At 43.3% G+C, this 25,117-nt stretch overlaps 2 protein-coding genes across 3 annotated transcripts in view; both read right to left on the reverse strand.

The window, feature by feature from the left end:
- oca2 (oculocutaneous albinism II) overlaps positions 1–16,708 on the reverse strand; it is a 75,148-nt gene extending 58,440 nt beyond the window's left edge. Inside the window, exons 1-9 of one of the 2 annotated variants that reach the window (XM_077014716.1) lie at positions 16,514–16,708; positions 12,634–12,884; positions 8,988–9,071; positions 4,794–4,967; positions 4,625–4,682; positions 4,416–4,488; positions 3,800–3,951; positions 3,270–3,352; positions 2,799–2,952 (exon numbers count right to left, since the gene is read on the reverse strand). In XM_077014716.1, coding sequence (XP_076870831.1) covers positions 2,799–2,952; positions 3,270–3,352; positions 3,800–3,951; positions 4,416–4,488; positions 4,625–4,682; positions 4,794–4,967; positions 8,988–9,071; positions 12,634–12,863 — 1,008 coding nt within the window. In that variant the 5' untranslated portion in view covers positions 12,864–12,884; positions 16,514–16,708. Of the gene's footprint in view, positions 1–2,798; positions 2,953–3,269; positions 3,353–3,799; positions 3,952–4,415; positions 4,489–4,624; positions 4,683–4,793; positions 4,968–8,987; positions 9,075–12,633; positions 12,885–16,513 lie in introns of both variants that reach the window. The other variant, XM_077014715.1, reaches the window with a different exon arrangement.
- Positions 16,709–22,925: 6,217 nt separating this feature from the next.
- Positions 22,926–25,117, reverse strand: part of herc2 (HECT and RLD domain containing E3 ubiquitin protein ligase 2) — a 52,523-nt gene continuing 50,331 nt past the window's right edge. Inside the window, 4 exon segments of the mRNA XM_077014718.1 lie at positions 22,926–23,332; positions 23,522–23,734; positions 23,954–24,059; positions 24,743–24,933. Coding sequence (XP_076870833.1) covers positions 23,060–23,332; positions 23,522–23,734; positions 23,954–24,059; positions 24,743–24,933 — 783 coding nt within the window. The 3' untranslated portion in view covers positions 22,926–23,059.

Genomic DNA, 25,117 nt, shown 5'->3' on the forward strand with positions numbered 1-25,117 from the left:
GAGAAGCACAGCCCTGCTGGGACCCACCTACGGCCTACCTAGGGGGGAGGAACACTCACTGTTGCATTAGGACTGTGAAGCTACATCAAGTCAAGTCGAGGTTTAGCACCAAACAGATGGAGCACTGCTTTCAGAAAAAGGACCATGGCTACAGTCTGCTTATGTTTGTGATGCCTGGTTCCAAGTTTCACTGGAGGTTTTCAGATATATGAAAGACAGAAAGAGGCTGAGATACTCTTCTAAATGAATAAACATTATGAACCCAGTGAAAATAAAGTTAGAAGAAAGCCAAATAAAGTCCAAAATGTGGCCATATTTTTGGATAAGCTAGCACCAGGACCACAGAATTTGAGCACCTGTCATGAATAATCTATAAGGCATTATTAAAATGTTAAAAAGGTGTCTGCTATAAAATATTCAACATGCATTATTTATGTGTCATTTAACACATAAATATTCATAAATATTAGATGCTAAATGCTTCATAGATTTCAAGCACAAGTTTCGCCTGCAACAAAGAGTTTTTAACATGTATAGATCAATAAATGCTCATTTGATCATCGGCGGCTTCTTTTAAGCAACAATGCATTTGATAAAATGTTTGATTTTTGCTGTTTAAATTTGTGAAAATAGTGTTTTAAAAAGGTCATTGGTATATTGGTACATCAACTCTGAATGTAGGAAGCAGAATTCATCTATGGTTCACAATGGTGGGGGGAGAACTAGTGTTTGAGAAACCTGGATTATGAGAGACCTGCAGTCTGAGAAACCTTGAGAATGAGAGACCCTGAGTATGACAACTGGCTGCCAGTCTGACTTCCAGCAAGATGTGGGCTAACCCAGCTGTCTTATGACCCCACTGCTAAGCTGAAGATGTTTAATAGCCATTTTAATTGCAAATGGAATCCTGTAGACTTGTTCTGAGGATGATTGAAGTACGTGCAGTGCTAATGAAGGGGTCATATTAAGAAGCTGACTTTTCACATCTGTGGGAGCCACTTGTCTAGAAATAGTTGTGTAGGTTTCTTTACACTGTCAACTTTATGAAACATGCTAGCATTATAGCATTATGTGACTTTATTACTATGTGGTAGGGTTTATCCACAATGAAAAGGCACACATTTTAGACAGACAACTTTCATTGCATCTATTGTATCAGAAAACATGTCAGCTGCATGAAGGAAATGACCAAGACCTAAAGGCCCACAGATCTTTAATTTGTCCACCTGTGCGATGGACAATAGCATGCTACTATGTACTATGTCAGGCACCCTAGTGTGTTTCTAATGATGAGGACACTGGTTCAGTCACTGTGCTTTGTAGTAAAGTCCTCTAGTCTGTCTTACAGGATCTAATTGCATGACTCCAGGACAGACAGTGATATCAGTCCTAAACGTGGGATAAAAAGTTGAAGTTAATGGCTCGTCCTTTTTCTACATCTTTCAGAAACAAGAGACAGAGAAACATTAGCTCACAGGACGCACATACTACAAGGACCTTATCAGACCTAGCCCACGCAGATCAGACACAACATCAGATGATTAGGCATTCTTAGACTTAGATTGCATCAGAGAAGATTTTGTTGCGCTCAGTTATAGATGTTCAGGTAGAATGGAGTCAATGAGACAATGCTGTAGATAAAAACGTGCAGATGTTAGTGTGTTTAGATCATAGTAAGCGCTAGTGAAGAAGTGATAGAGTTGTTCAAAGTGTCATGAAAGGTAAGATCAGCTTGTTATGTTATATTATCATTATCTTGGCATCACCGTTTTTTTAATAGTGTAAATTAATTAATGAATAAGTACAAATTAATTAACTAAAACAACATAGGAGAGACTAAATAGCAGTTTACAAAAAATGTTAGTGCAAATCTGAAATACTTTCAGATATTTTCATGTAAATAATATTACAGTTGTTGTAGGGCATAATTATAAGGTTTGCAATAGTTTCTGGCCATCTAACTGAGAAAAAAAATTACACATTACTCCCTACCTTAGGGAGAACAGGGTGACCCCTAGTGGTCAATAGCAGTACTTGCCTGATGAGCACTCATCAAACGTATCAATGCTATGTCCTGAGATATGGTGCCTCCTCATAATACATGTTAAGTAGTTAACTTAATTATAGAATGATTTTAGAAAAGCAATCGTGTGTAATTTGTAAAATATTTTAAGTATTTTCAATTGTATTCTTAAACAACCTGAACTATTTGATGGTATTACCACATTTGCATTACATTTATTCTGCTTGGCAGACACTTTTATGCAAAGCGACTTACAAGATGTGACGTTTTCTCCATAAACAATTAGTGTAAAAGCAATAAAACACCACTCTTCTGTTCCCTTTCCCTCAAAGAAGGTATAATGCCATTCCCATGACATGTCACACTGAGGGCCTTATTACCCAGAATTCTGTCCCAGGTCCAAAGATTTGCATTAGGCAGTAGTTCTCATTACTAAAGGACAGCACCTAAAATCGACCTGAACACAGCATGCTCTCATTCCCCCACTGCTCAATTCAAGGACCTAAACAAGGAATCAGCAGTGGGTGTGTTTATAATTGACCATTACGGCAGACTATAGAACAGGCCACCCAAACAGGACTCACAGAGAAACTCTGTCATTTGGCAAAAACTTTAGATATCTTTCTTTATTTGTTTATGTGTTTTCTCTTATTTTATACAACAGTCACGTCAAGACACTACAGCACTTGTCATGATGAAATGGACGAATCAATTTTGTAGAATAATTCGGACTGGATATATTTTCAGAATTTCTGTGACAGATGCCACACTTTACCTCAAAGATGATGAGCACGTAGACTCCAGCCAGGATGAGTCCTGCAATCAGCACCTGTGTTTCCACGGTTACGTAAAGCGACTGGTACGTCATAGAGAGAGGAACGACCTGAGTGTCCTGAAGGAAGGCCTGCACATTAACCTGGATCGGAGCACTGGACACACAGACGCAACCAGGAGAATCAACACAGCAGTTCTTGTGCTGCCAAAGACCTCATTTGCTGAACTAGATATTATATATTTTAACATTTTAAATTAGTAGGTACTGTATTTAGCACTAGGCCCATTTCCTAAACAGCAAAATGAATCAAAATGGCTTTTATCTCTGTCCTGTTCCCCTGTTTAAAGAAATTAAACTAAACGGTTTCTATAGAAAGGGAGCACCTGCAATGTTGCCATGGTGAATGCAAACCCCACTGCTGAAAGCAAACCCCGCTGTAAAACGACTGCTGTGGCCAGCTCTGTCACATACCCAGGGAGCATGGCAAAGGTCCGCGTGGTGAGAGTCTGATCACTCCTCTTGGAATGTAAAGGAATGGTCCAGTTATAGAGCACCTGCGTGTGGAAGATCCAATGAAAACCTACTTTGTCACAAACGTATCAGCACTGGATGTGTGTGTGGGATGTGGCTGAGGTGCTTGGGGGTTGAGAAATTTTGCACATGAAGTGTTTTTCATATATTACTGTCAGTTTTAGTTTACAACAATATTCAGCTGCATGATTTTGATAAGTATTTGCTCTACAACATTGAATAAATCTGACAGGCTAGAAACATCTACAGATAAGTTATAGTCATAAATTTGAACAAAATATGGCATTGAATAATTGCATTCTGGAGAATAAACATTCTTCTTTAATATCTTGTTGGATTGGTTTCTTAACAGAATAAATAAATAAATATTGCACTTCAGAATTCCAATTCAAGAGCCATTGGACATGTGAAACCACAAAACTATTCAGGACTAAAACTAGTCACAAGTTATTTGGGCATCTGGATCTCACCTGTTCTCTCCTGCGAAAGCCCATCTCCAAAATTTGCTCCACCTGGATCAGAATGTACTCCTGGTCAGGACTGTTTTCCATTCTAGTTGTAAAGGGTCCGCCCACCTGAAGCTTCCACAGAGCATTGTCACGAAAGTTTGTCAGGTTCATTGCTACGGGGTCAGTCAGGTCAAGGGAAATGCCACAGTTACAGTAAATGTAATGCCAACTGCCATTTTCACCCCCTAAAACTGCACATGCTCCATGGTGTGCACCACCATGTCCATGGATGGTGCATTAGAATAAACTGCTCCATGAGAATTAGCATTCTAGTACATTTCCACCAGACCACTCAGAGTCGGGCAGCCAAAGCTACTCGTCACGTATTATCACTTCAGTTAAGTCCATAAGAACCACGGTAATTTTTTTAAATAGCAGATGGCAAGACCTCTCACAATCAAGAAAGATTAGCCAAGTCCCTCTGACAAATATGATACCTTTCAGGAATGAACTTTGAAAACTGTCATCCAGAAAACTGACATTATATTACACATACAAAATCCACTATCATCTAGCCAGTCGGATAAGAGCACACAGCAGTGCTCTCTGTTCAATCTCACAGCATCAACAAGGATACAGAAGCTTTGAGTGGAGGAGACCGCCAGCATCCTCCAGGGTCTCTCTCGGTCAGGGTACATGCTGAACACAAGCTGACCATGCCACACAAGCCATGTTAATATCTCACAACTTACATTTTCAATAACAGTAGAGTCTTGCACGGATCATGTCATTTATACAAAAACAAAAAGTCTATTGTGTCATGACCAGATGGCTCCAAAGACTTACTGAACAGAGGACAACCATGAGGAAGATGGTTATGAGTTTTATGATCCTTAAGCAGTACCTGTAAAACAACGGAAATTGAGTTCAATGGTGTTCTGCCTTCCTGCGGAATGCAGATGAATCACCTTGTGCATGCACACATAACAGTGATCCAGACTGCTAGGTCTGGTACCAAAGGTTGGAGGAACATTTGAAGCTGCGTTCATTTTTCTCAATGGAGACGGAGCGGGAGAGACTGGCCACTTCGCTGCCCAGCCGGCACCTCCGCTCCAGTTCCGCAGAGTTCTCCTCCCACGACTCCTCTCCAGGACCAAAGCTGGAGTCATGGAGCGTCATATACGTCACACTGCAGAGCACAGCAACATATCAGTCAGCTCACCAACACAGAATATGCGGCCAATCTGGACAATGCCAGAAAAGGGCTGTAAACCTTGGCTTAACCCAAACTTCTAGCATTGAACAAACATTTACAACTGTAAATTCTGTAAATCCAGCAGGGGTTCGAGGCTTATTAGAACTTATTACAGTGAATGCAGAGTGCTCTACTAGATCATAGTTAATGTAGCCTTGAGAACACCAGGCAGCTGTAGACAGAACTTCCCTTACTATTTGATTCAGTGACATTGGCAGTATGATGTGATAACTAAATTAGCATTAAAGTTTTGGATATGGCAAATATGCGTAGGAAAATGGGATTAAAAATAATTTGATACAAGTTACAATATAGTATAAGTATATAAATATATTTGATTTGATTTTTATTTGAACTCATTTGGATGTTTTTATGTGTTTATTTAATCTTAAATCATATATACATCATCTAAGCCTAACACAGAGATTATAATTTCAATACAGGTGTAATCCCATGGCCATAACTTGTACTAACTGTACATTAAAAAATTTTTTTAATAAAACAGTGGCTTCAGGTGTCACGTTGAGGACCCCGGCCCCTCCCTTTTGGGCGTGTGTATACGTTGTCCACGTGCTTTGTCTGCGTCTGAGGACCTCCGTGGTGATGGATATGTCGTGTAATAATCTGTCTCACCTGTGAATCGTCTCGTAATCACGTGGGGCTAATGTGGTCTGTCTATTTAATGTGCGCTCGCGCAGTGTCCTGTGCTCGTCGTTGTCTAAAGTCTACACGTTGCTGTGTCTGTGTATCTTTCTCCGTGCGCTATTGCGCAATCGTTTGCTGCTATAGAGGGATTCTGTGTCTTGTCCTTCACGCCGCACCCATCGTCACAGAACGACGAGCCGTTTTCGAGACACCAAGAACAATGCCAGGCTACACAACCCGGCCAAAGAAGAGCCAGCGCCCCAGCAAGCGGCATCATATTTAATGTGCGCTCACGCAGTGTCCTGTGCTCGTCGTTGTCTAAAGTCTACACGTTGCTGTGTCTGTATCGTTCTCCGTGCGCTATTGCGCAATCTTTGTTGAAATTAAAAGTGACGTTTGCTGCTATAGAGGGATTCTGTGTCTTGTCCTTCACGCCGCACCCATCGTCACATCAGGGTTTTCTCAAGGGCACACAGGGAACTAAGCTGGAAATTGATTCAGACCACCAATACGTTTAAAAAACAGTTCATACTGAAAAAAATTATACAATTTCATTTACAACATACAAGCCACCAGATAAGAAACATTCTAATTATGAATATTTCCATTAGTCCTTCAAAGAATGTGCATGAATTCTAAAGCACCATTAAACTATAAAATCCTGAAAATTAAGTGTCTCGAATGGAACACTTTGGTTTAATTAGAAAAACAAGGAGTTCAAGATCTCTTTAAGATATCAAAATGGCAGAAGTGATGTGCTGAACAGTCTTTGTCTTAAAACACGTCTTTAATTATATCTCCTGCTTCGATATAACATTTTGGTTAAATGTGAATGTCTTGGGTCATCTTTTCTCATTAAGAGGTGATAAAACATACAATTACAGCCTTCGGTACTGTCTAAACTGTTCTGAATAAGAGTGACTTTCTTCCTGCCCTGCTCAAACAGGGGTGTGAGATACGGTCTCATGAGACCAAAGCTGTTGTGTAACACAGCATCTGCACCTGGACACTAAACACTAAACACCTTTTACTTCTTACCTCCAATTAATTATGGTGGAATAAAAAACATTTGGTTGGGGGGATGCGTGGCACATATACAGGTCCTTCTCAAAAAATTAGCATATTGTGATAGTTCATCATTTTCTGGAATGTAGGCCTACTGATAAACATTAGACTTTCATATATTTTAGATTCATTACACACAACTGAAGTAGTTCAAGCCTTTTATTGTTTTAATATTGATGATTTTGGCAAAAAAGTTAAGAAAAAACTAAAATCCCCCCAAAAAAATTATCCCTCAAAAATGTGCATATTTCATCTGACCAATAAAAGAAGTGTGTTTAATACAAAAAAAAAGTCAACCTTCAAATAATTATGTTCAGTTATGCACTCAATACTTTTGAAATGACTGCTTCAGTGCGGCGTGGCATGGAGGCAATCAGCCTGTGGCACTGCTGAGGTGTTATGAAGGCCCAGGATGCTTCGATAGCAGCCTTAAGCTTATCCAGAGTGTTGGGTCTTGCATCTCAACTTTCTCTTCACAATATCCCACAGATTTTCTATGGGGTTCAGGTCAGGAGAGCCGGTAGGCCAATTGAGCACAGTAATACCATGGTCCGTAAACCATTTAAAAGTGGTTTTGGCACTGTGAGCAGGTGCCAGGTCGTGCTGAAAAATGAAATCTTCGTCTCCATAAAGCTTTTCAGCAGATGGAAGCATGAAGTGCTCCAAAATCTCCTGATAGCTAGCTGCATTGACCCTGCCCTTGATAAAACACAGTGGACCAACACCAGCAGCTGACATGGCACCCCAGACTATCACTGACTATTGGTACTTGACATTGGACTTCAAGCATTTTGGCATTTCCTTCTCCCCAGTCTTCCTCCAGTCTCTGGCACCTTGATTTCCCAATGACATGTAAGTACTTTGGACCACTGAGCAACAGACCAGTGCTGCTTCTCGGTAGCCCAGGTCAGGCGCTTTTGCCGCCGTTTCTGGTTTTAAAAGTGGCTTGAATGCGGCACCTGTAGCCCATTTCCTGCACACACCTGTGCACGGTGGCTCTGGATGTTTCTACTCCAGACTCAGTCCACTGATTCCGCAGGTCCCCCAAGGTCTGGAATCAGCCCTTCTCCACAATCTTCCTCAGGGTCCAGTCACCTCTTCTCATTGTGCAGCGTTTTCTGCCACATGTTTTCCTTCCCACTGAGGTGCCTTGATACAGCACTCTGGGAACAGTCTATTCGTTCAGAAATTTCTTTGTGTCTTACCCTCTTGCTTGAGAGTGTCAGTGATGGCCTTCTGGACAGCAGTCAGGTCGGCAGTCTTACCCATGATGGTGGTTTTGAGTAATAAACCAGGCTGGGAGTTTTTAAGAGCCTCAGGAATCTTTTGCAGGTGTTTAGAGTTAATTCGTTGATTCAGATGATTAGGTTAATAGCTCGTTTAGAGAACCTTTTCATGATATGCTAATTTTGTGAGATAGGAATTTTGGGTTTTCATGAGCTGTATGCCAAAATCATCAGTATTAAAACAATAAAAGACCTGAAATATTTCAGTTGGTGTGCAATGAATCTAAAATATATCAAAGTTACATTTTTATCATTAAATTATGAAAAATTATTAACTTTATCATACACTCACTTAACATAGGCCCATGCAATCCTACAATAACATGATTTACAGTTGGTTTATTAAAAATGCTTTTCAGTAAAAGTCAACAACAAAAACTCCAATAACAAATGATAGTCCAATGAAGGTAATTTAAAAACCAAGACATTTCCTTACTTAAAAAAACCCGGGACGCCCAGGACAGTGCGTGAAATACGGACATGTCCCAGGAAATACGGACGTTTAACATTATGTTCCCAATGACTCTGAGAATCTGAATCAGAAAAGGCTCGTTTTGGACTATGTGCCTAAAATGGCTGTGATGAATGCGGCACATCAGCCACTTCGTGAAACAAAACTTAAAAAATTTGAGAACACAGGACAGGCACTTCCAATGCCAACAGCCCTGACAAGCGTTAAACCTTTCGTGAATCTCTTCCTCTCAGTTCCCTCACTGATTTCTTCCCACTGATGGTGTGTTCGTGGACTAGGGAACGCAAAACTGAACATACTTGTCCACAGTTGCGCCTATGACTACTTTTACTAAGAATAACGGGTATGGCTTTTTCCCTCGGTCAGTGAAGTACAGTGTTAAACACTCAGTTTTAAACATGTTATCATTTATAGGCATCGAATGACATACGTTTCAAAGTAAGCAACTAAGCAATCTCAAGAGAACTAAGATCCGGTGAGACTCACGCGTCATCCTGCGACATCCGGAGTAATGGCGACCTCTCTGTTTGGCTGGATTTGCCTCTGAGGAAGTTTACCACACTGAAACTCCTTCTGAGGACAAGGCGGAGGGGCATTTTTACTACATCAATTTTACAAGCAATAATTCAAACATTCAACACAGAAATCAGTTGTTGCCATTTGTTCTTACAGTTCAATTAATCAACTGAAAAAAATGAGAGGTACCCCAAACAAAAAAACAGTTACCTCACAATATGAAAGCATCAGTTCATATCAAGCTTTAACATTTATTTTTCAATTCAGCATTGTTCTGCTCTGATTTTGAATGGTGCTACAGTTTTGTATAAGCAAGCACAGATATGGGAAAAAGAGCTCTGTTAAACCATTACAAATAACACCTCCTCTTTGGTCCACAGAGCTTATCTGACCCGTATTCTTGACTGCCTCGAGTCAGCCGTCACGTTTCCGTTCAAACCGTGAAAAGGCCATTCGACTCTGGCCCATTATCACACTTGGCTGAACACCTTGATGCGTCTCGCAGGAGGAGGGCTCGCTCAGCCACACGGCTCGGCAACTGATGATGCTCATCGCGTGGGCTACCCCCCCGAGCTAAAGATCATTAATGAGTGTGTCACAGTCACCACCTCTCACCCTCTGCCACTCTCTGTCCTCTCAGCTTAGCGGCCCTCGCCTGTTTCACGCTGAAGTAACAGTTTGAGTAGGTGATGACTAATCGTGGGCCCAGTAATAACTGCCTGTGTGCTGCCAGAAGCCTTTTCAGACTAAAGGAATACACTAGCAATCTATAGTTATGACTTAGAGAGAGATACAGAGCTCTTCAGAAGGATGAGGATGGAGCAATGAAAAAATACTGTGCTACCCTCCTAAAATGCTACCTCCAAGTTTTTTATTTTAACGAGGTTACAAAGATTTATGTATGGCTGTAATGAGCCAACGTAAAGGTATGCTCTGATGTTACAGCAGCAGATCTATGGAAAATGGAAGTGGGTGGAGATTTATTTTGCAGTGCATATTCATAGTCAGAGCTGTATATGCAAGATACAATATGGTTTTAAGCTCCAGCGATTGTGTTTACACCATTTGTGTTGTAAACAATGGGATCTTCATATATTAGAGAGAAACGAAAGGAGGAAAGGAAATAGTTTATATAAAAACACAGATGACAGGTGTGTTAAAAAGCTAAAGAACACAATAATGAATTACAAAATAGTTTATACAATAGTAATTGACTGGATAGCACTCTTCAAGTAGTACTTCAGATACATGGTTTGCAAAACCAGGCTGTATTGTGAAAGGTAAGAAACTGCAGTGGCACTCAAGACAGCATGAGTGTTGCGTTACCAGACGGTGTTTACTCTCAACATTTTTGTTTTTCTTCTTTCAACAGACATGTTACACTTTGCTTAAGTCTTGCGTAAAATAATATCAGTTTGTACAAACATTGATTGGAGGATGACTGTATGTTGCAAATAAGAGGATCCCTTTCCATCATCAGTCATTTGTGATCATCACCGTGGCGTGAGTCTCTCCTTGTGAGCAGTAATGCTTGTGAGAGGGGTAATGATAGCATGCTCCCGCCTCCTCCACCAAGCCCTAATGGCACTCACTGGCCTTCCTTTAAGCACGTTGCATGTCTAGAATTAATTGCAATGGGCCAGCGAAGATTAAACATTTGTACAAACCAAAACAAAAGAAGGAGCCATTACGGTTCTCAGAGCAAAGAGAACAAAGCAGAAGAGGACTGAGTAGACTTAGCGTTGGCTCACTGAGCAGCTTTTATCCGAATCAGTCATTAAGGCCAGACCATGCTCTGATCAGCCCATATTTATTTACATAAGCCTGACGTTAAAACACCCACTTCAAACTGCATTAACAATTCAATAGCAGCAAATTGAATAGAGCTCTCCTCGGAAAAGAAGAACTCAGGATAAGCTAATGTCTGGACATGCCAGACCTACTGCAGGACAAACTATGCTGACTACTTAATGGACCTTCTCAACTAATCTGACAAAAAAAAACTGCACGTAGTAATCCAGCACTATCCATCCTTGTGATGGTGATGGTGAAACGAAATGACGGTGTTCTATAAATGTAAACTGAGGTGAAGAAAGAGAGAGAGAGATAAAGAGAGTGAGAATTAGCTGTACCCAACACATGACCATTGGAATCCCACACAGGTTTAAAGCAGACCAAACAACAGAGGCCGGTCAGTCTAGCCCACCTCGCCGCCCCCACTGAGACAGTTATGCAAGCCTCCACTAGAACTGCTACAGTGGTGGTCTCTTATGTAAGCTTTCACATAACAAGACATTGTGCACTCACCAACTCTTACAGTGAAAGGTACAGCTGTGCAGAGCTGAAACAATTGTAATGTTCTGTCTCTGGCTTTGCCCATTTCACACCTGAAACCTAATTTAATCAATCACTGAATATTTCAAACAAAAGGTCTAGATCAAATGTCCACTGCCATGCAACATATTGTCTGGGATCATTGGTGCAGTAAGCAAGTCGACTTAATGTATGTAGAGTCATAACAAGTCAAAACAAGTATAGTCTCCAGGAGACATTTTGAGGTTAGGTATAGGACTGCCCATAGGATATGTTCAAGCCCCAGAATCCCTCTGTATACAGCCACATAGCAAATGGGATATATGGCATGTTAGCTGAGTGACTGGCAGGGTTTTAAAAGGCCAGCTTCATCTTATTGTGCACTACATCCAGGTTTATGAGGCTAGGAGGTCGGCAAAATCCATGTGTTCAATCAATGAGGAGGCCTGACTCTTCTGAACCTTGACTTAGCCCAGCCAACTTATCAATGAGATCATGAACAATGATGAACCTAGATCAATGAACTAAACCTAAAATAGTGCCTCTTTCAACATTATGTAACTGGACATGAAGAAAATGCTTTTCTGAAGAAAGATTACACTTTTTAGCGATGTATTAAAAATTGACCTGGAGATGATTCTTAAAATGATTCTTAGTGAATCTTCAGCAGGTGGAGAACATGACAGAGAACACATGGAGGCAACTAATGACATAAAGAGTGAAAATGGTGACAGCATCCCTCAGCATCTATCTGTCTGTCTGTCTGTCTGTCTGTCATCTGTCTGTCTATCTATGTATCCTCTCTTCACACACAATGATTTTTAAATCATTACTGCCACAGTGTTGAAGATTAAATATTAGCATGTTCTAAAGATTACAGTAACATCCCTTATTTCAATCCAGATCATTTAACACTGAAAATGACAATTTCTTCACAAACACATTCCACTTTATACACTCACATTTAGCACATGATTATGCTTTGATAATGTGAGCATCAATCCTATATGAAGATCCAACCAATGATCTAAGGAACAACATTCACAAACTACAAGAATAATAGAGTAATCCTTAAAATTCAAGGCCTTCAAGTGCCATATCAGCATTTAGCTCAATAGAAAACAAACTTGCAGCTGTTGCTGTGACTGCTATTACAGTAAGAGTTGCAGTAAAATTGCAATTATATGAGATGATACAAGGAAGGACCTTCCAGACCAAGATGTGCCATGCTGATTCCGACCGAACGCAACTACCCCTGAGACATTCAAAAGCCCAGAGCAGGCGGTGCAGTGGGTGCCACTACCTGTCGTCATGGCAGGCATCCGTGCAGATCATGTGATGTCCTGGGGGCACAGCAGCGGCCTGCAGCAGCTTCTGGGTCTCCCTCCTCTCTGAGAATCCCTCCAGGAGACGCAACTCGTCAAAGTTCCCGGCCATGGCCTCAGACTTCCTGTGGGCCACCCTGCTCGGATGGCTCTGCGCCCCTGCCTGGGACATCTCCAACTCCAAGGTGGCCTTGTTCTCCAGATACATCACAGTGGACTTGTAGACCTCCTGGGGAGGGGAGGGGGGAGTGCAGGCTTACAGGTATTTACATAGCACAGATATAGTGCAGGGTACATATTGTAAGATGTATAAAGGGACCCAAACAAAAAGGGAAAGGGAAACAAAAAGACCCAAAATGTTCAAATGCAGGTGGCTTTACCTAAGTAAATATCTTTACCTAAGTGCTGCCCACTTAGATAGATACAAATAGTAAACTTTGGGGCTTTCTGTCAATTGTGATTCTTCACTGTAATCTAAGTTTGTGTTCCGCATTTACCCATCTGTGCAATTAGAACACACACACACAAACACACACTAGTGATTACTAGGGGACTGTGGTGCACACATGCCCAGAATGGTGGGCTGCCCTAGCCCGGTGCCAGGGGAGCAGTTGGGGTTAGGTGCCTTGCTCAAGGGCACCTCAGTCATGGCCTCAGGCCTGGGAATCGAACCCACGACCCTCCGGTCACAAGACCAGTTCTCTACCACAGGACCATGACTGCCCCTGTTGATTCTTTGCTGGGTTTTTCTTTTGTTTGTTTAGCAGTGACATTTGAATAGGAAAATGAAAGAAATTTAAATTCCTTAAAGTCTGATAATAGGCAAGTTATGTTGAAATGATCTTGAGACGAACGGCAGAAAGGATCCTTCAAATATATTATTGATAAGATTTGTCGATTATTCAGAGGAAAGGCATTATTACATAGATCCTTTATGGATCCTGTGTGACTACAGTGGTTCTGTGCTACTGTCCTGTTTAGGATTTACAGATAGTGGTCAAAAAAAGAGAAAATATTCAGTAAAATGCCTCAAATAAGCATTTGTAGCAACTGAGGTATACAGAAGAACATCTCTGAACACAACACGACGAACCTTGAACCTTGACGGGCTGCACCAGTAGAAGACCACCCTGGGTGCGCTACTCCTGTCAGCTAAGAACAGGAAACTGAGCCTACAATTTGCACAGGACCACCAAAAGAAAGAAGATTGGAAAAACACTGCCTGGTCTGATAAGTCTCAATTTCTTGGATGGTAGGGTCCGAATTTGACGTAAACAACATGAAGGCATGGGTCCATCCCACCTTGTTTTGCTGGTTCTGGCTCGGGGTAGTGGTGTAATGGTGTGGGGGATATTTTCTTGGTATACTTTGTGCCATAAATGAGCATCATTGTAACACCAGAGCCCATCTGAATATTTGTGCTGACCATGTCCATCACTTTATGACATTATAATCACAATCCTGCATGTCCTGCAGCCCTTGTTTGGGCATGAATGATAGACATTTTGCACAGTAGATGAGTCTTTAATTATATGCCTACAGGAGGTTTGTTTAGTAACATTTTATAATACAATGGGTGGTAAGTGGATGTGCAAGATAGCTACAGAAAAACTTTACTCTTACTTGTTTCTAAAAGACAATAACAGGTTGTATTAGGGTTATTACAGAGACTCCACTGGGTTCCAGGTACTCTATTGAGTAGTTATTGGAGCCCAGACTGCTTCACTAACAGACCTGCCTGGGATGTGGCAAAGCCTACGATAATCATTAGCTTCACTGGCGAGGTGGCTGTCATCTACCAGACCAGGAGGACACAAGTATTCCAATTAAGTGAGAACTCCCTCGGGTGTTTCAGCCACCTTATCTTCTCTCTCCACATCACCCTGGTCTTTAGGTCCTGTGGAACCCTCACTAATCCCATGTATGCGTGTATGACAGGGAATCAGTCTTTATAACAATGATTTTCTTTGAGTTGGTATGTTTAGTTCAAGTTCTACTTAAATCAGCCTAGCTGCCCCCTAATCCTCTCATGTAAAGTACACTGCCGGGGGGGGGGGGGTTTGTCTCCACTGCCCAGTGCGTCACAGCCAAATCAGGGGCAGTTTTTTTCCCACTCTCCCCTGGGAAAAACACGTGAACGTCACAATCACCCGTGTGCTCATGCTTGGGTGGAGGCAATCTCAAGTCTGGGCATTCCTTTCTGCATGGGAATGAGAACTGCCCCAGTCGCACGGTGTGTGAGCACGTAACAGGCCTCTGTTTTCACCACAGTGACTGGAATGGTGAGTTGTGCTTCAAGTGCTCCGATGAGGGTTCTCACGAGAGAAACATTTGCAAGACGGAAAAGGTGCATAACTCTACTGGAGCTGAAACTCCCTCAGATCAGTTAAAAAGTGTCAAATTCTTCAAATTCTGAAATGTAGTTGCTCATTTTTGCACAATTGCCCATGTGCAAATGCACATGCACACAGTCCTTTAAACACATCTCCCTAGTGGGAAATTTGAAAACCCACATCGGAAGCATAATCGGAGTAGCCCCCAGCTAGCATGGTTCCCCCTCTAAGAAGGCTTTTGTTCATGCGTGCGGCAAGCGCATGAGTCCAGAGAAATGACGCAGAGTCCATAACGTCTGGCTGCACGCTCCCTGAGGCCAGAGGAGACCTCGTCAGCCACATGCTCCCTTTGACTTATGAGTAGTTCTTTGGGTGCTTGAGCTGCATAGTAAATCGAGCTGCCACTGCCTTGTTATCTATGACCAATAGCTTGGGCTGGTCTGCGCAAAATGGAGAGAGCCTGCTTTCAGGAGGCTGCCTCCTGGCCCAGAAGCCTTAGCACTCATGGCAAATCGGAAAGCAAGCGGGAGCACGGAGGAAAGACAAATGAAGTTTGTTTTTCAACAGACCAAGGCCGCGCCATTCAAACCACAACGTTTGCAGAGGGATAAGGGGAGGAGGGGCAGATTATGGCCTGCCATGGTTGCCAGGGGAACGGGATTAGATACAGCTCTCGTCTCCAGCGGTTACAGTGCAGACAACAAGCACCAGTGTGAGGCGTTAAGCAGCTGCAGACAGGCCTCAGAGGGGAGACAGAAAGACGCTGGGGAAATCTGTTTCCTGTTCTTTACTGTAGTCAAATTAAAAGTCTTGAGTCATTTGGTTGTTCAGGAATCCCTTATCTGTGTGTTTTAAGTTCCTGCTGAGAGAATCGCTGTAAGAGAGCTCCTAATAGAGGTGTCCTGGTGAAGGACTTTTAATATGAAATTTCCTCCATCATTAATACAACTAAGAGCACTAACAATGCTGACACAGAAATCAAGCACAAGTTGTTTGCACATCAAGAGAAGCTGGATGACTTTTATTTGCCTCTTCAGAGGCCTTTTGAAATACTAATGAATAAAACTGCATTTTGTGATCAAAATACAACTATGACATTTCACAAGCTGCTCTTTGTACATTTCTCTTCTCAAAGGTTGCAACAGATTCTCTAGCTTTGGACTTTGGACATACAACTGAAGTAGTATTAAACTAAAGGAGTTTAAACACACACACACACAAAGTGGGCATGTACTTACATAAATCCATCTCTTAATTCCATAAAAATAATGCAATTCCTGTAATTCTGATGCTCCAAGCCTAAAATTTATATAATATTTGTATTGATTTACTATTCAATATCTAAGTAACATGGTAAGTGTTTAAATTTCTCCCACATTTACCAAGAATCCAGATGAACAAAATCAATTATTTGTGGATGCACTTTTTTTTTCTTCAAAAGCGTCAAATAAATTATAACTCACAGGTTCTAACAGTGCATTCACCAGAAAGTGCAATACATTATATTAATGGAGGGAAAGTTTACCTTTGAAAATGTAAAATAAAAGTTGTAGAACGGATGATGAAGAAGATGATGATGATTATGATGATGATGATGATGATGATTCAATGGAAAGAAAGACAATCTCCAGTTTGGGCTGGGAAGCGTAGGGAGAGCTGTAAAGCAGACAGGAGGGAGGGAGGACGAGGTGGAGGGGAGCGAAGGAGTGCTCAGCACTGAGAGCAGGCGTCTGGAGGGAGATGGAGGGAGGAACCAGCGCCACTCTCATCTGACCACGGAGGATGGACCTGCGTGGCTCTCATACAGGTCTGCACAGTCCCCACAGGCTGGTGTAAAGGCAGTCTTTCCTACCTTCTAGACTCATAACATTTTGCATTATAGATTTGCAATAAACAATCATATATCCCACTTGGTGTGAAATTTATATAATTATTGTACTGACACTTCTTGAGTCATAAGTATTGTAAAATTATAGTTCAAAAGAGTAGTTTGATTTATATATATATATATATATATATATATATATATATATATATATATATAGTGGTTATGTTTGGAGTGGCAAATAAAGGAAACCCAAAAATTTCCATTTATTCTGAATCCATTCACTCAGTTTTATGAAAGCCTTTAGTCCAAAAAGCCCTTATCTCTTACACAATAGCACACTTCTTTTTGGTTGTGTTTATGAAGAACAGGGGGAAAACGAGGTCACAGCCCTAGTTCAGCCTGTGGACACATCCCAGGACCAGTAGTAATCACAGTTAGATGCAATAAAACCATATAACAATTTGAACGTTTTCTTATTTTTCAAGGATATTGCAATAGGAATTTCCAAAAATCATCAAGTGATGAGTGGTTTGCTCCAGAGTCACAAAGACTCCCAGTGAGAGACTGGCCAGAGGCCACAGCTCCCAGAGGCCACAGCTCCCAGAGGTGTCCCACTGGCTGTACTGGCCAGAGGTCACAGCTCCCAGAGGTGTCCCACTGGCTGTACTGGCCAGAGGTCACACCTCCCAGAGGTGTCCCACTGGCTGTACTGGCCAGAGGTCACAGCTCCCAGAGGTGTCCCACTGGTTGTACTGGCCAGAAGCCACAGCTCCCAGAGGTGTCCCACTGGTTGTACTGGCCAGATATGAGGCCCATATGGCTCCTGGTCAGCACCTCATCCAGTACTGTAGAAAGTAACAGTATTTTCCTAGTGCTATTCTAGCCCATTAAACTTCAGCATTTAGTAAATAAACAGAAATAAACTCACACATGTTGAGGTAAATTAATTAAAAATACAATTTGAAAATGGTTAGTCCTTCATATGACCGCTTGGACTTTGGACCTGAACCAACCTCATTAGCCGGGTTTCCATCCAAACCTTTCGAAAAAATAATGCGCAATTTCCAAGTTTCGACAGAAAAAAATGCGAATTAAGCCTTGTTTCCATTCATTACAGTTGTGCGAATAAACTTTAGATCACGTGAGAGGACGCCAAACAATAGTGATTTTACGTCCATCTGGCAGTTACGCATTTTTGCACGTTGAGGTTTTGAAAATTTTTTTTCTTTTTTTTTTCTATACATGGAGAAGTTAAATTCAATTTTTGCTCTCTCCAGAACTGTTTTTGCATGCATTTGCCATCTTTACATTGCAATCATGTACAGAACCACATGACTTGAGGCATGATACGTCATCGTTTATGCGAAAAACCCTTTTCCATCCAGTTTTTTCGAATTTTGGCGATGCGATAGTCTAACTTTTCCACCTCCTCCTAGCGTAAAAATCTTTTTGCGATATTTGGGGCTTTTTTCGAATTTTGGTCTTTTTCCATCCAGCTTTTTTCATGCGCATTTTCAAAATGCGCAAAAACTCGGTGGATGGAAAACCCTCTATAGTGTGTTAGCAGAGTGCCCAAGTCAGTGTACCCGTATCTAATTAAAGCCTGGCTAATTTAATTTATGTCCAATATTATGCCGCCTACTATGAACTTTATCTGACTGCTCACCACCAAACACAGCAAAACGTCTTCCTGTTCTACGTCTGCCTTTTAATACACTTACATAACACACCAGACACCAGAGCGTAAGCTGAATTATTTACCTATTGAACCATTACATCACACTTCAGAAAACAAAAAAAACCCAAACAAAAACAATTCAAAAACACTCTGGACTGGCGTTATTAGCTTCCTGAGATCACCCTGTACCTGTGCCGGTGTTCTGTCGAATTTTCCTACCATCGATATTTCCTACTGTGTCAGAGGGCATCACGTATTTGTAGACGTATCTCTGTAGAGTTTGTTTACCTTATGGAAACGTCATAATGTAGCGCAAATCAGCGTTTAAAATGTAGGATAATCTTTAAATTAAAAGTTTTATTTTGCGTATTCATGTATTGTTATTAATATTAATACAAGCAAATTGGATTGTTTACATCTTTGCATGAAAATGTTTTTAGCCTGTGTGTCATTATAAACCAGCATTAAGTTCATTAACACTATAGGTAGGAAATTTCGACAGCCTAAATGTCATTATAAAATATCATTAAGCCACCAAAATCATGACGTAATAGTGACTTGCGCATGCGCAGTAAGCCTAGGTAGGAATTTTCGACGGGTAGGAAAATTCGACAGAACACCGGCGGTTTCTGGTGCTCTCAGATCAGGGGGCGGAGTCTGTGAGAGCCGCTAAGATCCCGCCCTCCTCTCGTGGAAGAGTCTGAGCTGAGACACGCGGCTCTGTTCGTCACATGACCTCTGGAATTCCAGCCATGTAGGTCCAGATACCCACACAAAGCCAGCGGCCATTAACGTAAGATACAGGCTGGTTCTTTAGAAAGTATTTACAAAATAGTCAAATTAGTGTTTTAGAGAGAGCTCATATTATTTATGGACAACAGTAACAGTAGATGTTACATTCACTGCTGAATGCGATAGGATTTAATGTCGATATAATATCGAACTTTCTTGTTTTCAGGAGACAGCTTTTAGCCATTGAAATAGGTGGTTACGTGTGTAGTCAGTGCATAATGACAGCGTGTGCTAACTGAATCAGTCCAGTCATCTCCACCCACCCAGTCATGGTGATGACTTCCTGCGCTACATGGGAGAAGCACCTGACCCAATCCTGCTTAGTGAATTCAGCTCGAAAGAGGAAAAAAAGCCAGAAAAGAAGCTTTAAGATGGCGAAGAATGCCCCAGGCTTTTAAATCAAATTAAGCCATCCCATTTTTTCTCCTCCATTTTCTCCTTTTAACTGTACCGAGTCATGTGGCTTCAGAGTTTGACATGAATAGCAAAACTATGGCACATGATCCCAGTGAGCAGTTAACACCTGCAGTTCTGGGCTCTACACAGAACTGGGTCACCAGTGCAGAGAGCCCAGTCTGGATCTGCCCACATACTGTTACACACACAGATTCCACCTGGAGAGCTGAGACAGTCTGCTGAAACCGGACTGGGACCTTCAGTGCAGCCACACAGGGCCTATTTAGTACGAGCAAACCAGGTATGAGTCCTGCCCAAGGACTTCCACTGAGCTGTGGCCTCAGGATGTACCAGTCCTGGTTCTCAGAACTTGGACCACCAGGCCAGTAAAGTTTGAGTCCTGCCAGGGGTTAAATTCCAACCACCCAGTTCTAATTAATTTAGGTCTAGATACCAGAAGGTAGACTTTATTTGAAATCAACTTTAAGGTAGAATGAATGTGAAATCAACGTTGCAATGCAAAATCATAGCAGTCTTTGAACCTGACTGATATTCCACCTCATAAATAAATAAATAAAATTAATAAAGCAATCATGGAACTATTCTGATTTCATAAGGAAATGAGCTATTGTTAAATATTTTCTTTTTATTTTTTAACATATTTCTTTAACATGAATTAATTCAGGCTAGGCTGCTAATTAGTCTAGGTGTTCGTGTGGAACATCATTATACTCATGTCACTCAGCACCAATTCACCCACAGTAGGAAAGACAGACTCCGGATCCAATTCGTGACTATAAAAATGAAAGTTTCATTTGCTGTTCTTGACAGTTTGGAAAAGTCATTGGATGGAGAGGTTGCATACAAATCAGGAACCAGCGGTGTCCCACTCAATGTGGACAGAAACCTGCTGATCACAAAACCAAGCTCTGCAGGAGCTCACAGATCACTGGAAACAGCCTGCGGTCCATCACTTTTCATGTAATTGTTCTGGTTAATGAAACAATACAAACTAGCCAACACGGGAACCTCAGTGCGTTGATGGTCCAGGATACCTGGTCACTAAGATAATTATGAAGAAACCTCATTAAGCCTACCATGCAGGGCAGGGAGGGTTAACCTTATATAAAATATTATATATATTCATTCAGTGATATCAAAAGTCATTGGACTCCCCACCCCCCCCAATCTGAGATAATGGGTGACAGAATTTTGATGAAGTATGATAAATGAAAAAGAATTTGAAAAAGACTTTTGATAGTTTTAATATCTGAATGAAGGAATAAAAAAAAAAGAGAATCCCTTTGAAAGCAGATGATTTTATCTGGTTTAATCATTGAATATACATATTTTTCCAATGTCTGGTGGCATTTGCAGATCTATACATTATAAAAATTTAATCAAATAATGATGTTCACCGCAAAAAAAGACACTACATGGTCACTTAATTTGATGAAAAGTTCTTCAGAAACACTACAAAGTGGGTCGCACTGAAGATCAGTCTGAAGGGAAGAGCATCACAACAGACCATCTTAACGATGGACCATCAGATCAACTTTAAGACTTAGCCTAAAGTCCTAGAGCTCAGCAGAACCTGTTCCACATGTTCTCCTGTGTTTTGCACACATTCATCACACACCTGTGTGGTGCACAGAGGCGTACGCTCATCACACACCTGTGTGGTGCACAGAGGCGGACGCTCATCACACACCTGTGTGGTGCACAGAGGCGTACGCTCATCACACACCTGTGTGGTGCACAGAGGCGTATACTCATCACACACCTGTGTGGTGCACAGAGGCGTATGCTCATCACACACCTGTGTGGTGCACAGGGGTTTACGCTCATCACACACCTGTGTGGTGCACAGAGGCGTACGCTCATCACACACCTGTGTGGTGCACAGAGGTTTACGCTCATCACACACCTGTGTGGTGCAGAGGCGTACGCTCATCACACACCTGTGTGGTGCACAGAGGTTTACACTCATCACACACCTGTGTGGTGCACAGAGGCGTACGCTCATCACACACCTGTGTGGTGCACAGAGGCATACACTCATCACACACCTATGTGGTGCACAGAGGTTTACGCTCATCACACACCTGTGTGGTGCACAGAGGCATACACTCATCACACACCTATGTGGTGCACAGAGGTTTACGCTCATCACACACCTGTGTGGTGCACAGAGGCATACGCTCATCACACACCTGTGTGATGCACAGAGGTTTACACTCATCACACACCTGTGTGGTGCACAGAGGCGTACACTCATCACACACCTGTGTGGTGCAGAGGTTTACGCTCATCACACACCTGTGTGGTGCACAGAGGCATACGCTCATCACACACCTGTGTGGTGCACAGAGGTTTACGCTCATCACACACCTGTGTGGTGCACAGAGGCGTACGCTCATCACACACCTGTGTGGTGCACAGAGGCGTATACTCATCACACACCTGTGTGGTGCACAGAGGCGTACGCTCATCACACACCTGTGTGGTGCACAGAGGCGTACTCATCACACACCCGTCACCCTTTTACAACTTGAAGAGAGATCTGGACTATTTTGTCCCCGTTCTTGGGATTTCTGCTCAGCTGCACAGATTTGCAAGCAATGCTCCATTTCAGTCTAATTTTCTTTTTTAAACAGAAATTTATTAACATTTATTTATTACATGGGAATGACATCTTATGAACACATGGCACAGTAATATTTACATTCCAACAGGAGGCCAGTGCAGACACACAGTTGAGACGGAGGGGAGTGGAAATGGTAGAGACCGGCAGCCTAAAACCAACCTGAACTCCTGATGACACCCATGAACTAGCAGCTCACCTGCGTCTACATTTAAAAGTGCTTTTGCAAAGAATACACTGCTATTTCTGAGGAGGAGGATGAGGAGGAGGAAGCTGTATACAAGGCGCTCTAACTGAAGAGATGTGTTTAAACGCTACATTGAAGCCAGACCGGAGAAGTGTCCAGAGACAGTCAGGGTTGGTCTACCACAGTGCTAGGCTACACGGCCCATCTGTCTTGGTAAAACATGTAAAACACAATGTCCACAAACATTTACATGTGTAGTTCTCCCCTCTCTCTGGCTCTTTATCTTAAATAAACAACAACAAAAAAAACTAGGGGTTTTCTTCACCAGCTTATAGTGCTTTGAAAGCTAATTGCACATAGAGATACACTTCCTCTCTTCATTTTAGTCATGGTAGTACGTGTGTGTATGCACTTAGATGAGTTTAAAACGGACATCTTCAGTTCAGGGGTTTTTTTTTGTGTGTTTGTTTTTTCTTTGCTTGGCAGCATTGTGTGTGTGTGTGTGTGTGGTGCTGTGCGTGCGGGTGGGCCGGGCTGCGGCGCCGGTCAGTGCCCGGTCAGGTAGTCCTGGGTGGAGTCCGAGGCGAAGGAGTCGGCGTCCTCGTTGTCGGAGTCCTCGCTGCTGTCGTCGGCGGCCGGCTCGCCGCTCAGGGCGATGCGGGCGTAGTCGTCCGTGTCGATGGACTTGCAGAAGTGGATGGCATACTTCAGCTTCTCCTCCAGCACCAGTTTGCAGGAGTAGCGCGGCAGCTTGAGCAGGAAGAAGCAGGTGTAGGACTCCGGCAGGAAGTGGTCCGGCGGGTTGTACTTGTCCAGCACCTGGGGGGGGGGAGTGGGTCATTGTGGATGTGCCAGGATGGGACTAGAGTAGCGACTGGGGATTTGGGACGGTGTGTGGTTACAAATAACGATCATGGCAATCGCGGCACAGACAAACATGGCTGCCAAAGCGAGTTAGAGGGAAGGGGCGTGGCTAGATTTGTGCCAATCAGGTGTGGATGCCCTCACCTGCACCACAAAGTCACGTCCACGGAAGTCGGCGATGGTCCGGGGCAGGCGGGTGCGTCCCCACACGAAGCGGAGGAAGAGCGAGCGCTCGGTGTTGGAGAAGGACTCCATCACTTCCCAGAACCACTGGATGAGCGGTGCGGTCGGCTCCACCCCTTTGTAGGTGGCCACCGACTTGAGCAGGTGCAGCGGGATGTCGGGACTGCCACACACCTGCGGGGCGGACACGCGTGCACAGGGACCCAAATGAAGTGCGCCCGACCAAAACCACGGACAAGCGCGGGAGACCACGGCAGACGCCCAGGTGGGGACGGACACGTCCACACCACGTTCTCCCAGCTCCACGTGTCCAAGTGCAACGAGGTGGAGAGGAGTGTGTGTGTGTGTGTGTGTGTGTGTGTGTGGTGTGTGTGTGTGTATGAGAGCACTCACCATGGTCTCCAGCTCGTAGCCGGTGAAGAGTGAGAGGAGGGGCACGGGGACCACGCGGGCCATGCCCTCCCTCACCGCCGCCACCTGCTCGTCAAACTCGTGCAGCCTGCACAGACAGCAGCACAAGAGGGAGCTCACTAAACGCCCAGACGCTCGCTAAACGCCCAGACGCTCGCTAAACGCCCAGACGCTCGCTAAACGCCCAGACGCTCGCTAAACGCCCAGACGCTCGCTAAACGCCCAGACACTCGCTAAACGCCCAGACGCTCGCTAAACGCCCAGACACTCGCTAAACGCTCGCTAAACGCCCAGACGCTCGCTAAACGCCCAGACGCTCGCTAAACGCCCAGACGCTCTCTAAACGCCCAGACGCTCACTAAACGTCCAGACGCTCACTAAACGTCCAGACGCTCAGTAAACGCCCAGACGCTCGCTAAACGCCCAGACGCTCGCTAAACGCCCAGACGCTCGCTAAACGCCCAGACACTCGCTAAACGCCCAGACACTCGCTAAACGCCCAGACACGCTCCCCGGGCCCGGGCGGCTTTACAAGGAGCCGTCGGGAAAATCCGACACGCCAAACAACACGCAGTGTTCTAAGGCAGATCAGCTGTGGTCAGTGAGAATGTGTGAAGACTTGATGTACATCCATAAACAATATGTCTGCTACGCATACAAAAATAACAAAGGCCCTATGAATGGTGCTTGGGTCATACGTCCTCCTCACACACCAAACGAATGCGGTATAAATGAGCGAGTGGGTGTGTGTGTGTTTGTGTGTGTGCTCACCTGTAGCTGATAGCGAGGCGCACATATTCGGCACGGTTCTCCAGGCTGATGTGGGAGTGTTTGGAGCTGAGCTGCACCTCCTGGCCGCAGGCGTTGGGCACGGTGAAGGGCAGGGGCATGGCCTCAAACTCCTCCGCAGACGCCTCGTTATCACGGATATACATCAGGCCTGGGATGAAGTCCTTATCAACCTGTCCACACACACACACACACACACACACACACACACACACACACACACACACACACACACACACGGTAACAAAGAAGAAACCGTAAATATATACTAGTACAACACCTTCACAAAAGGGTACTGTTGTGTTAAAAAACCCCTTGCATGTATTATTTGACCTTGTTTACGCTTATCACTGTCTG

The sequence above is a fragment of the Brachyhypopomus gauderio genome, chromosome 8, assembly GCF_052324685.1.
Source record: "Brachyhypopomus gauderio isolate BG-103 chromosome 8, BGAUD_0.2, whole genome shotgun sequence".
NCBI classification, from domain to species: domain Eukaryota; kingdom Metazoa; phylum Chordata; class Actinopteri; order Gymnotiformes; family Hypopomidae; genus Brachyhypopomus; species Brachyhypopomus gauderio.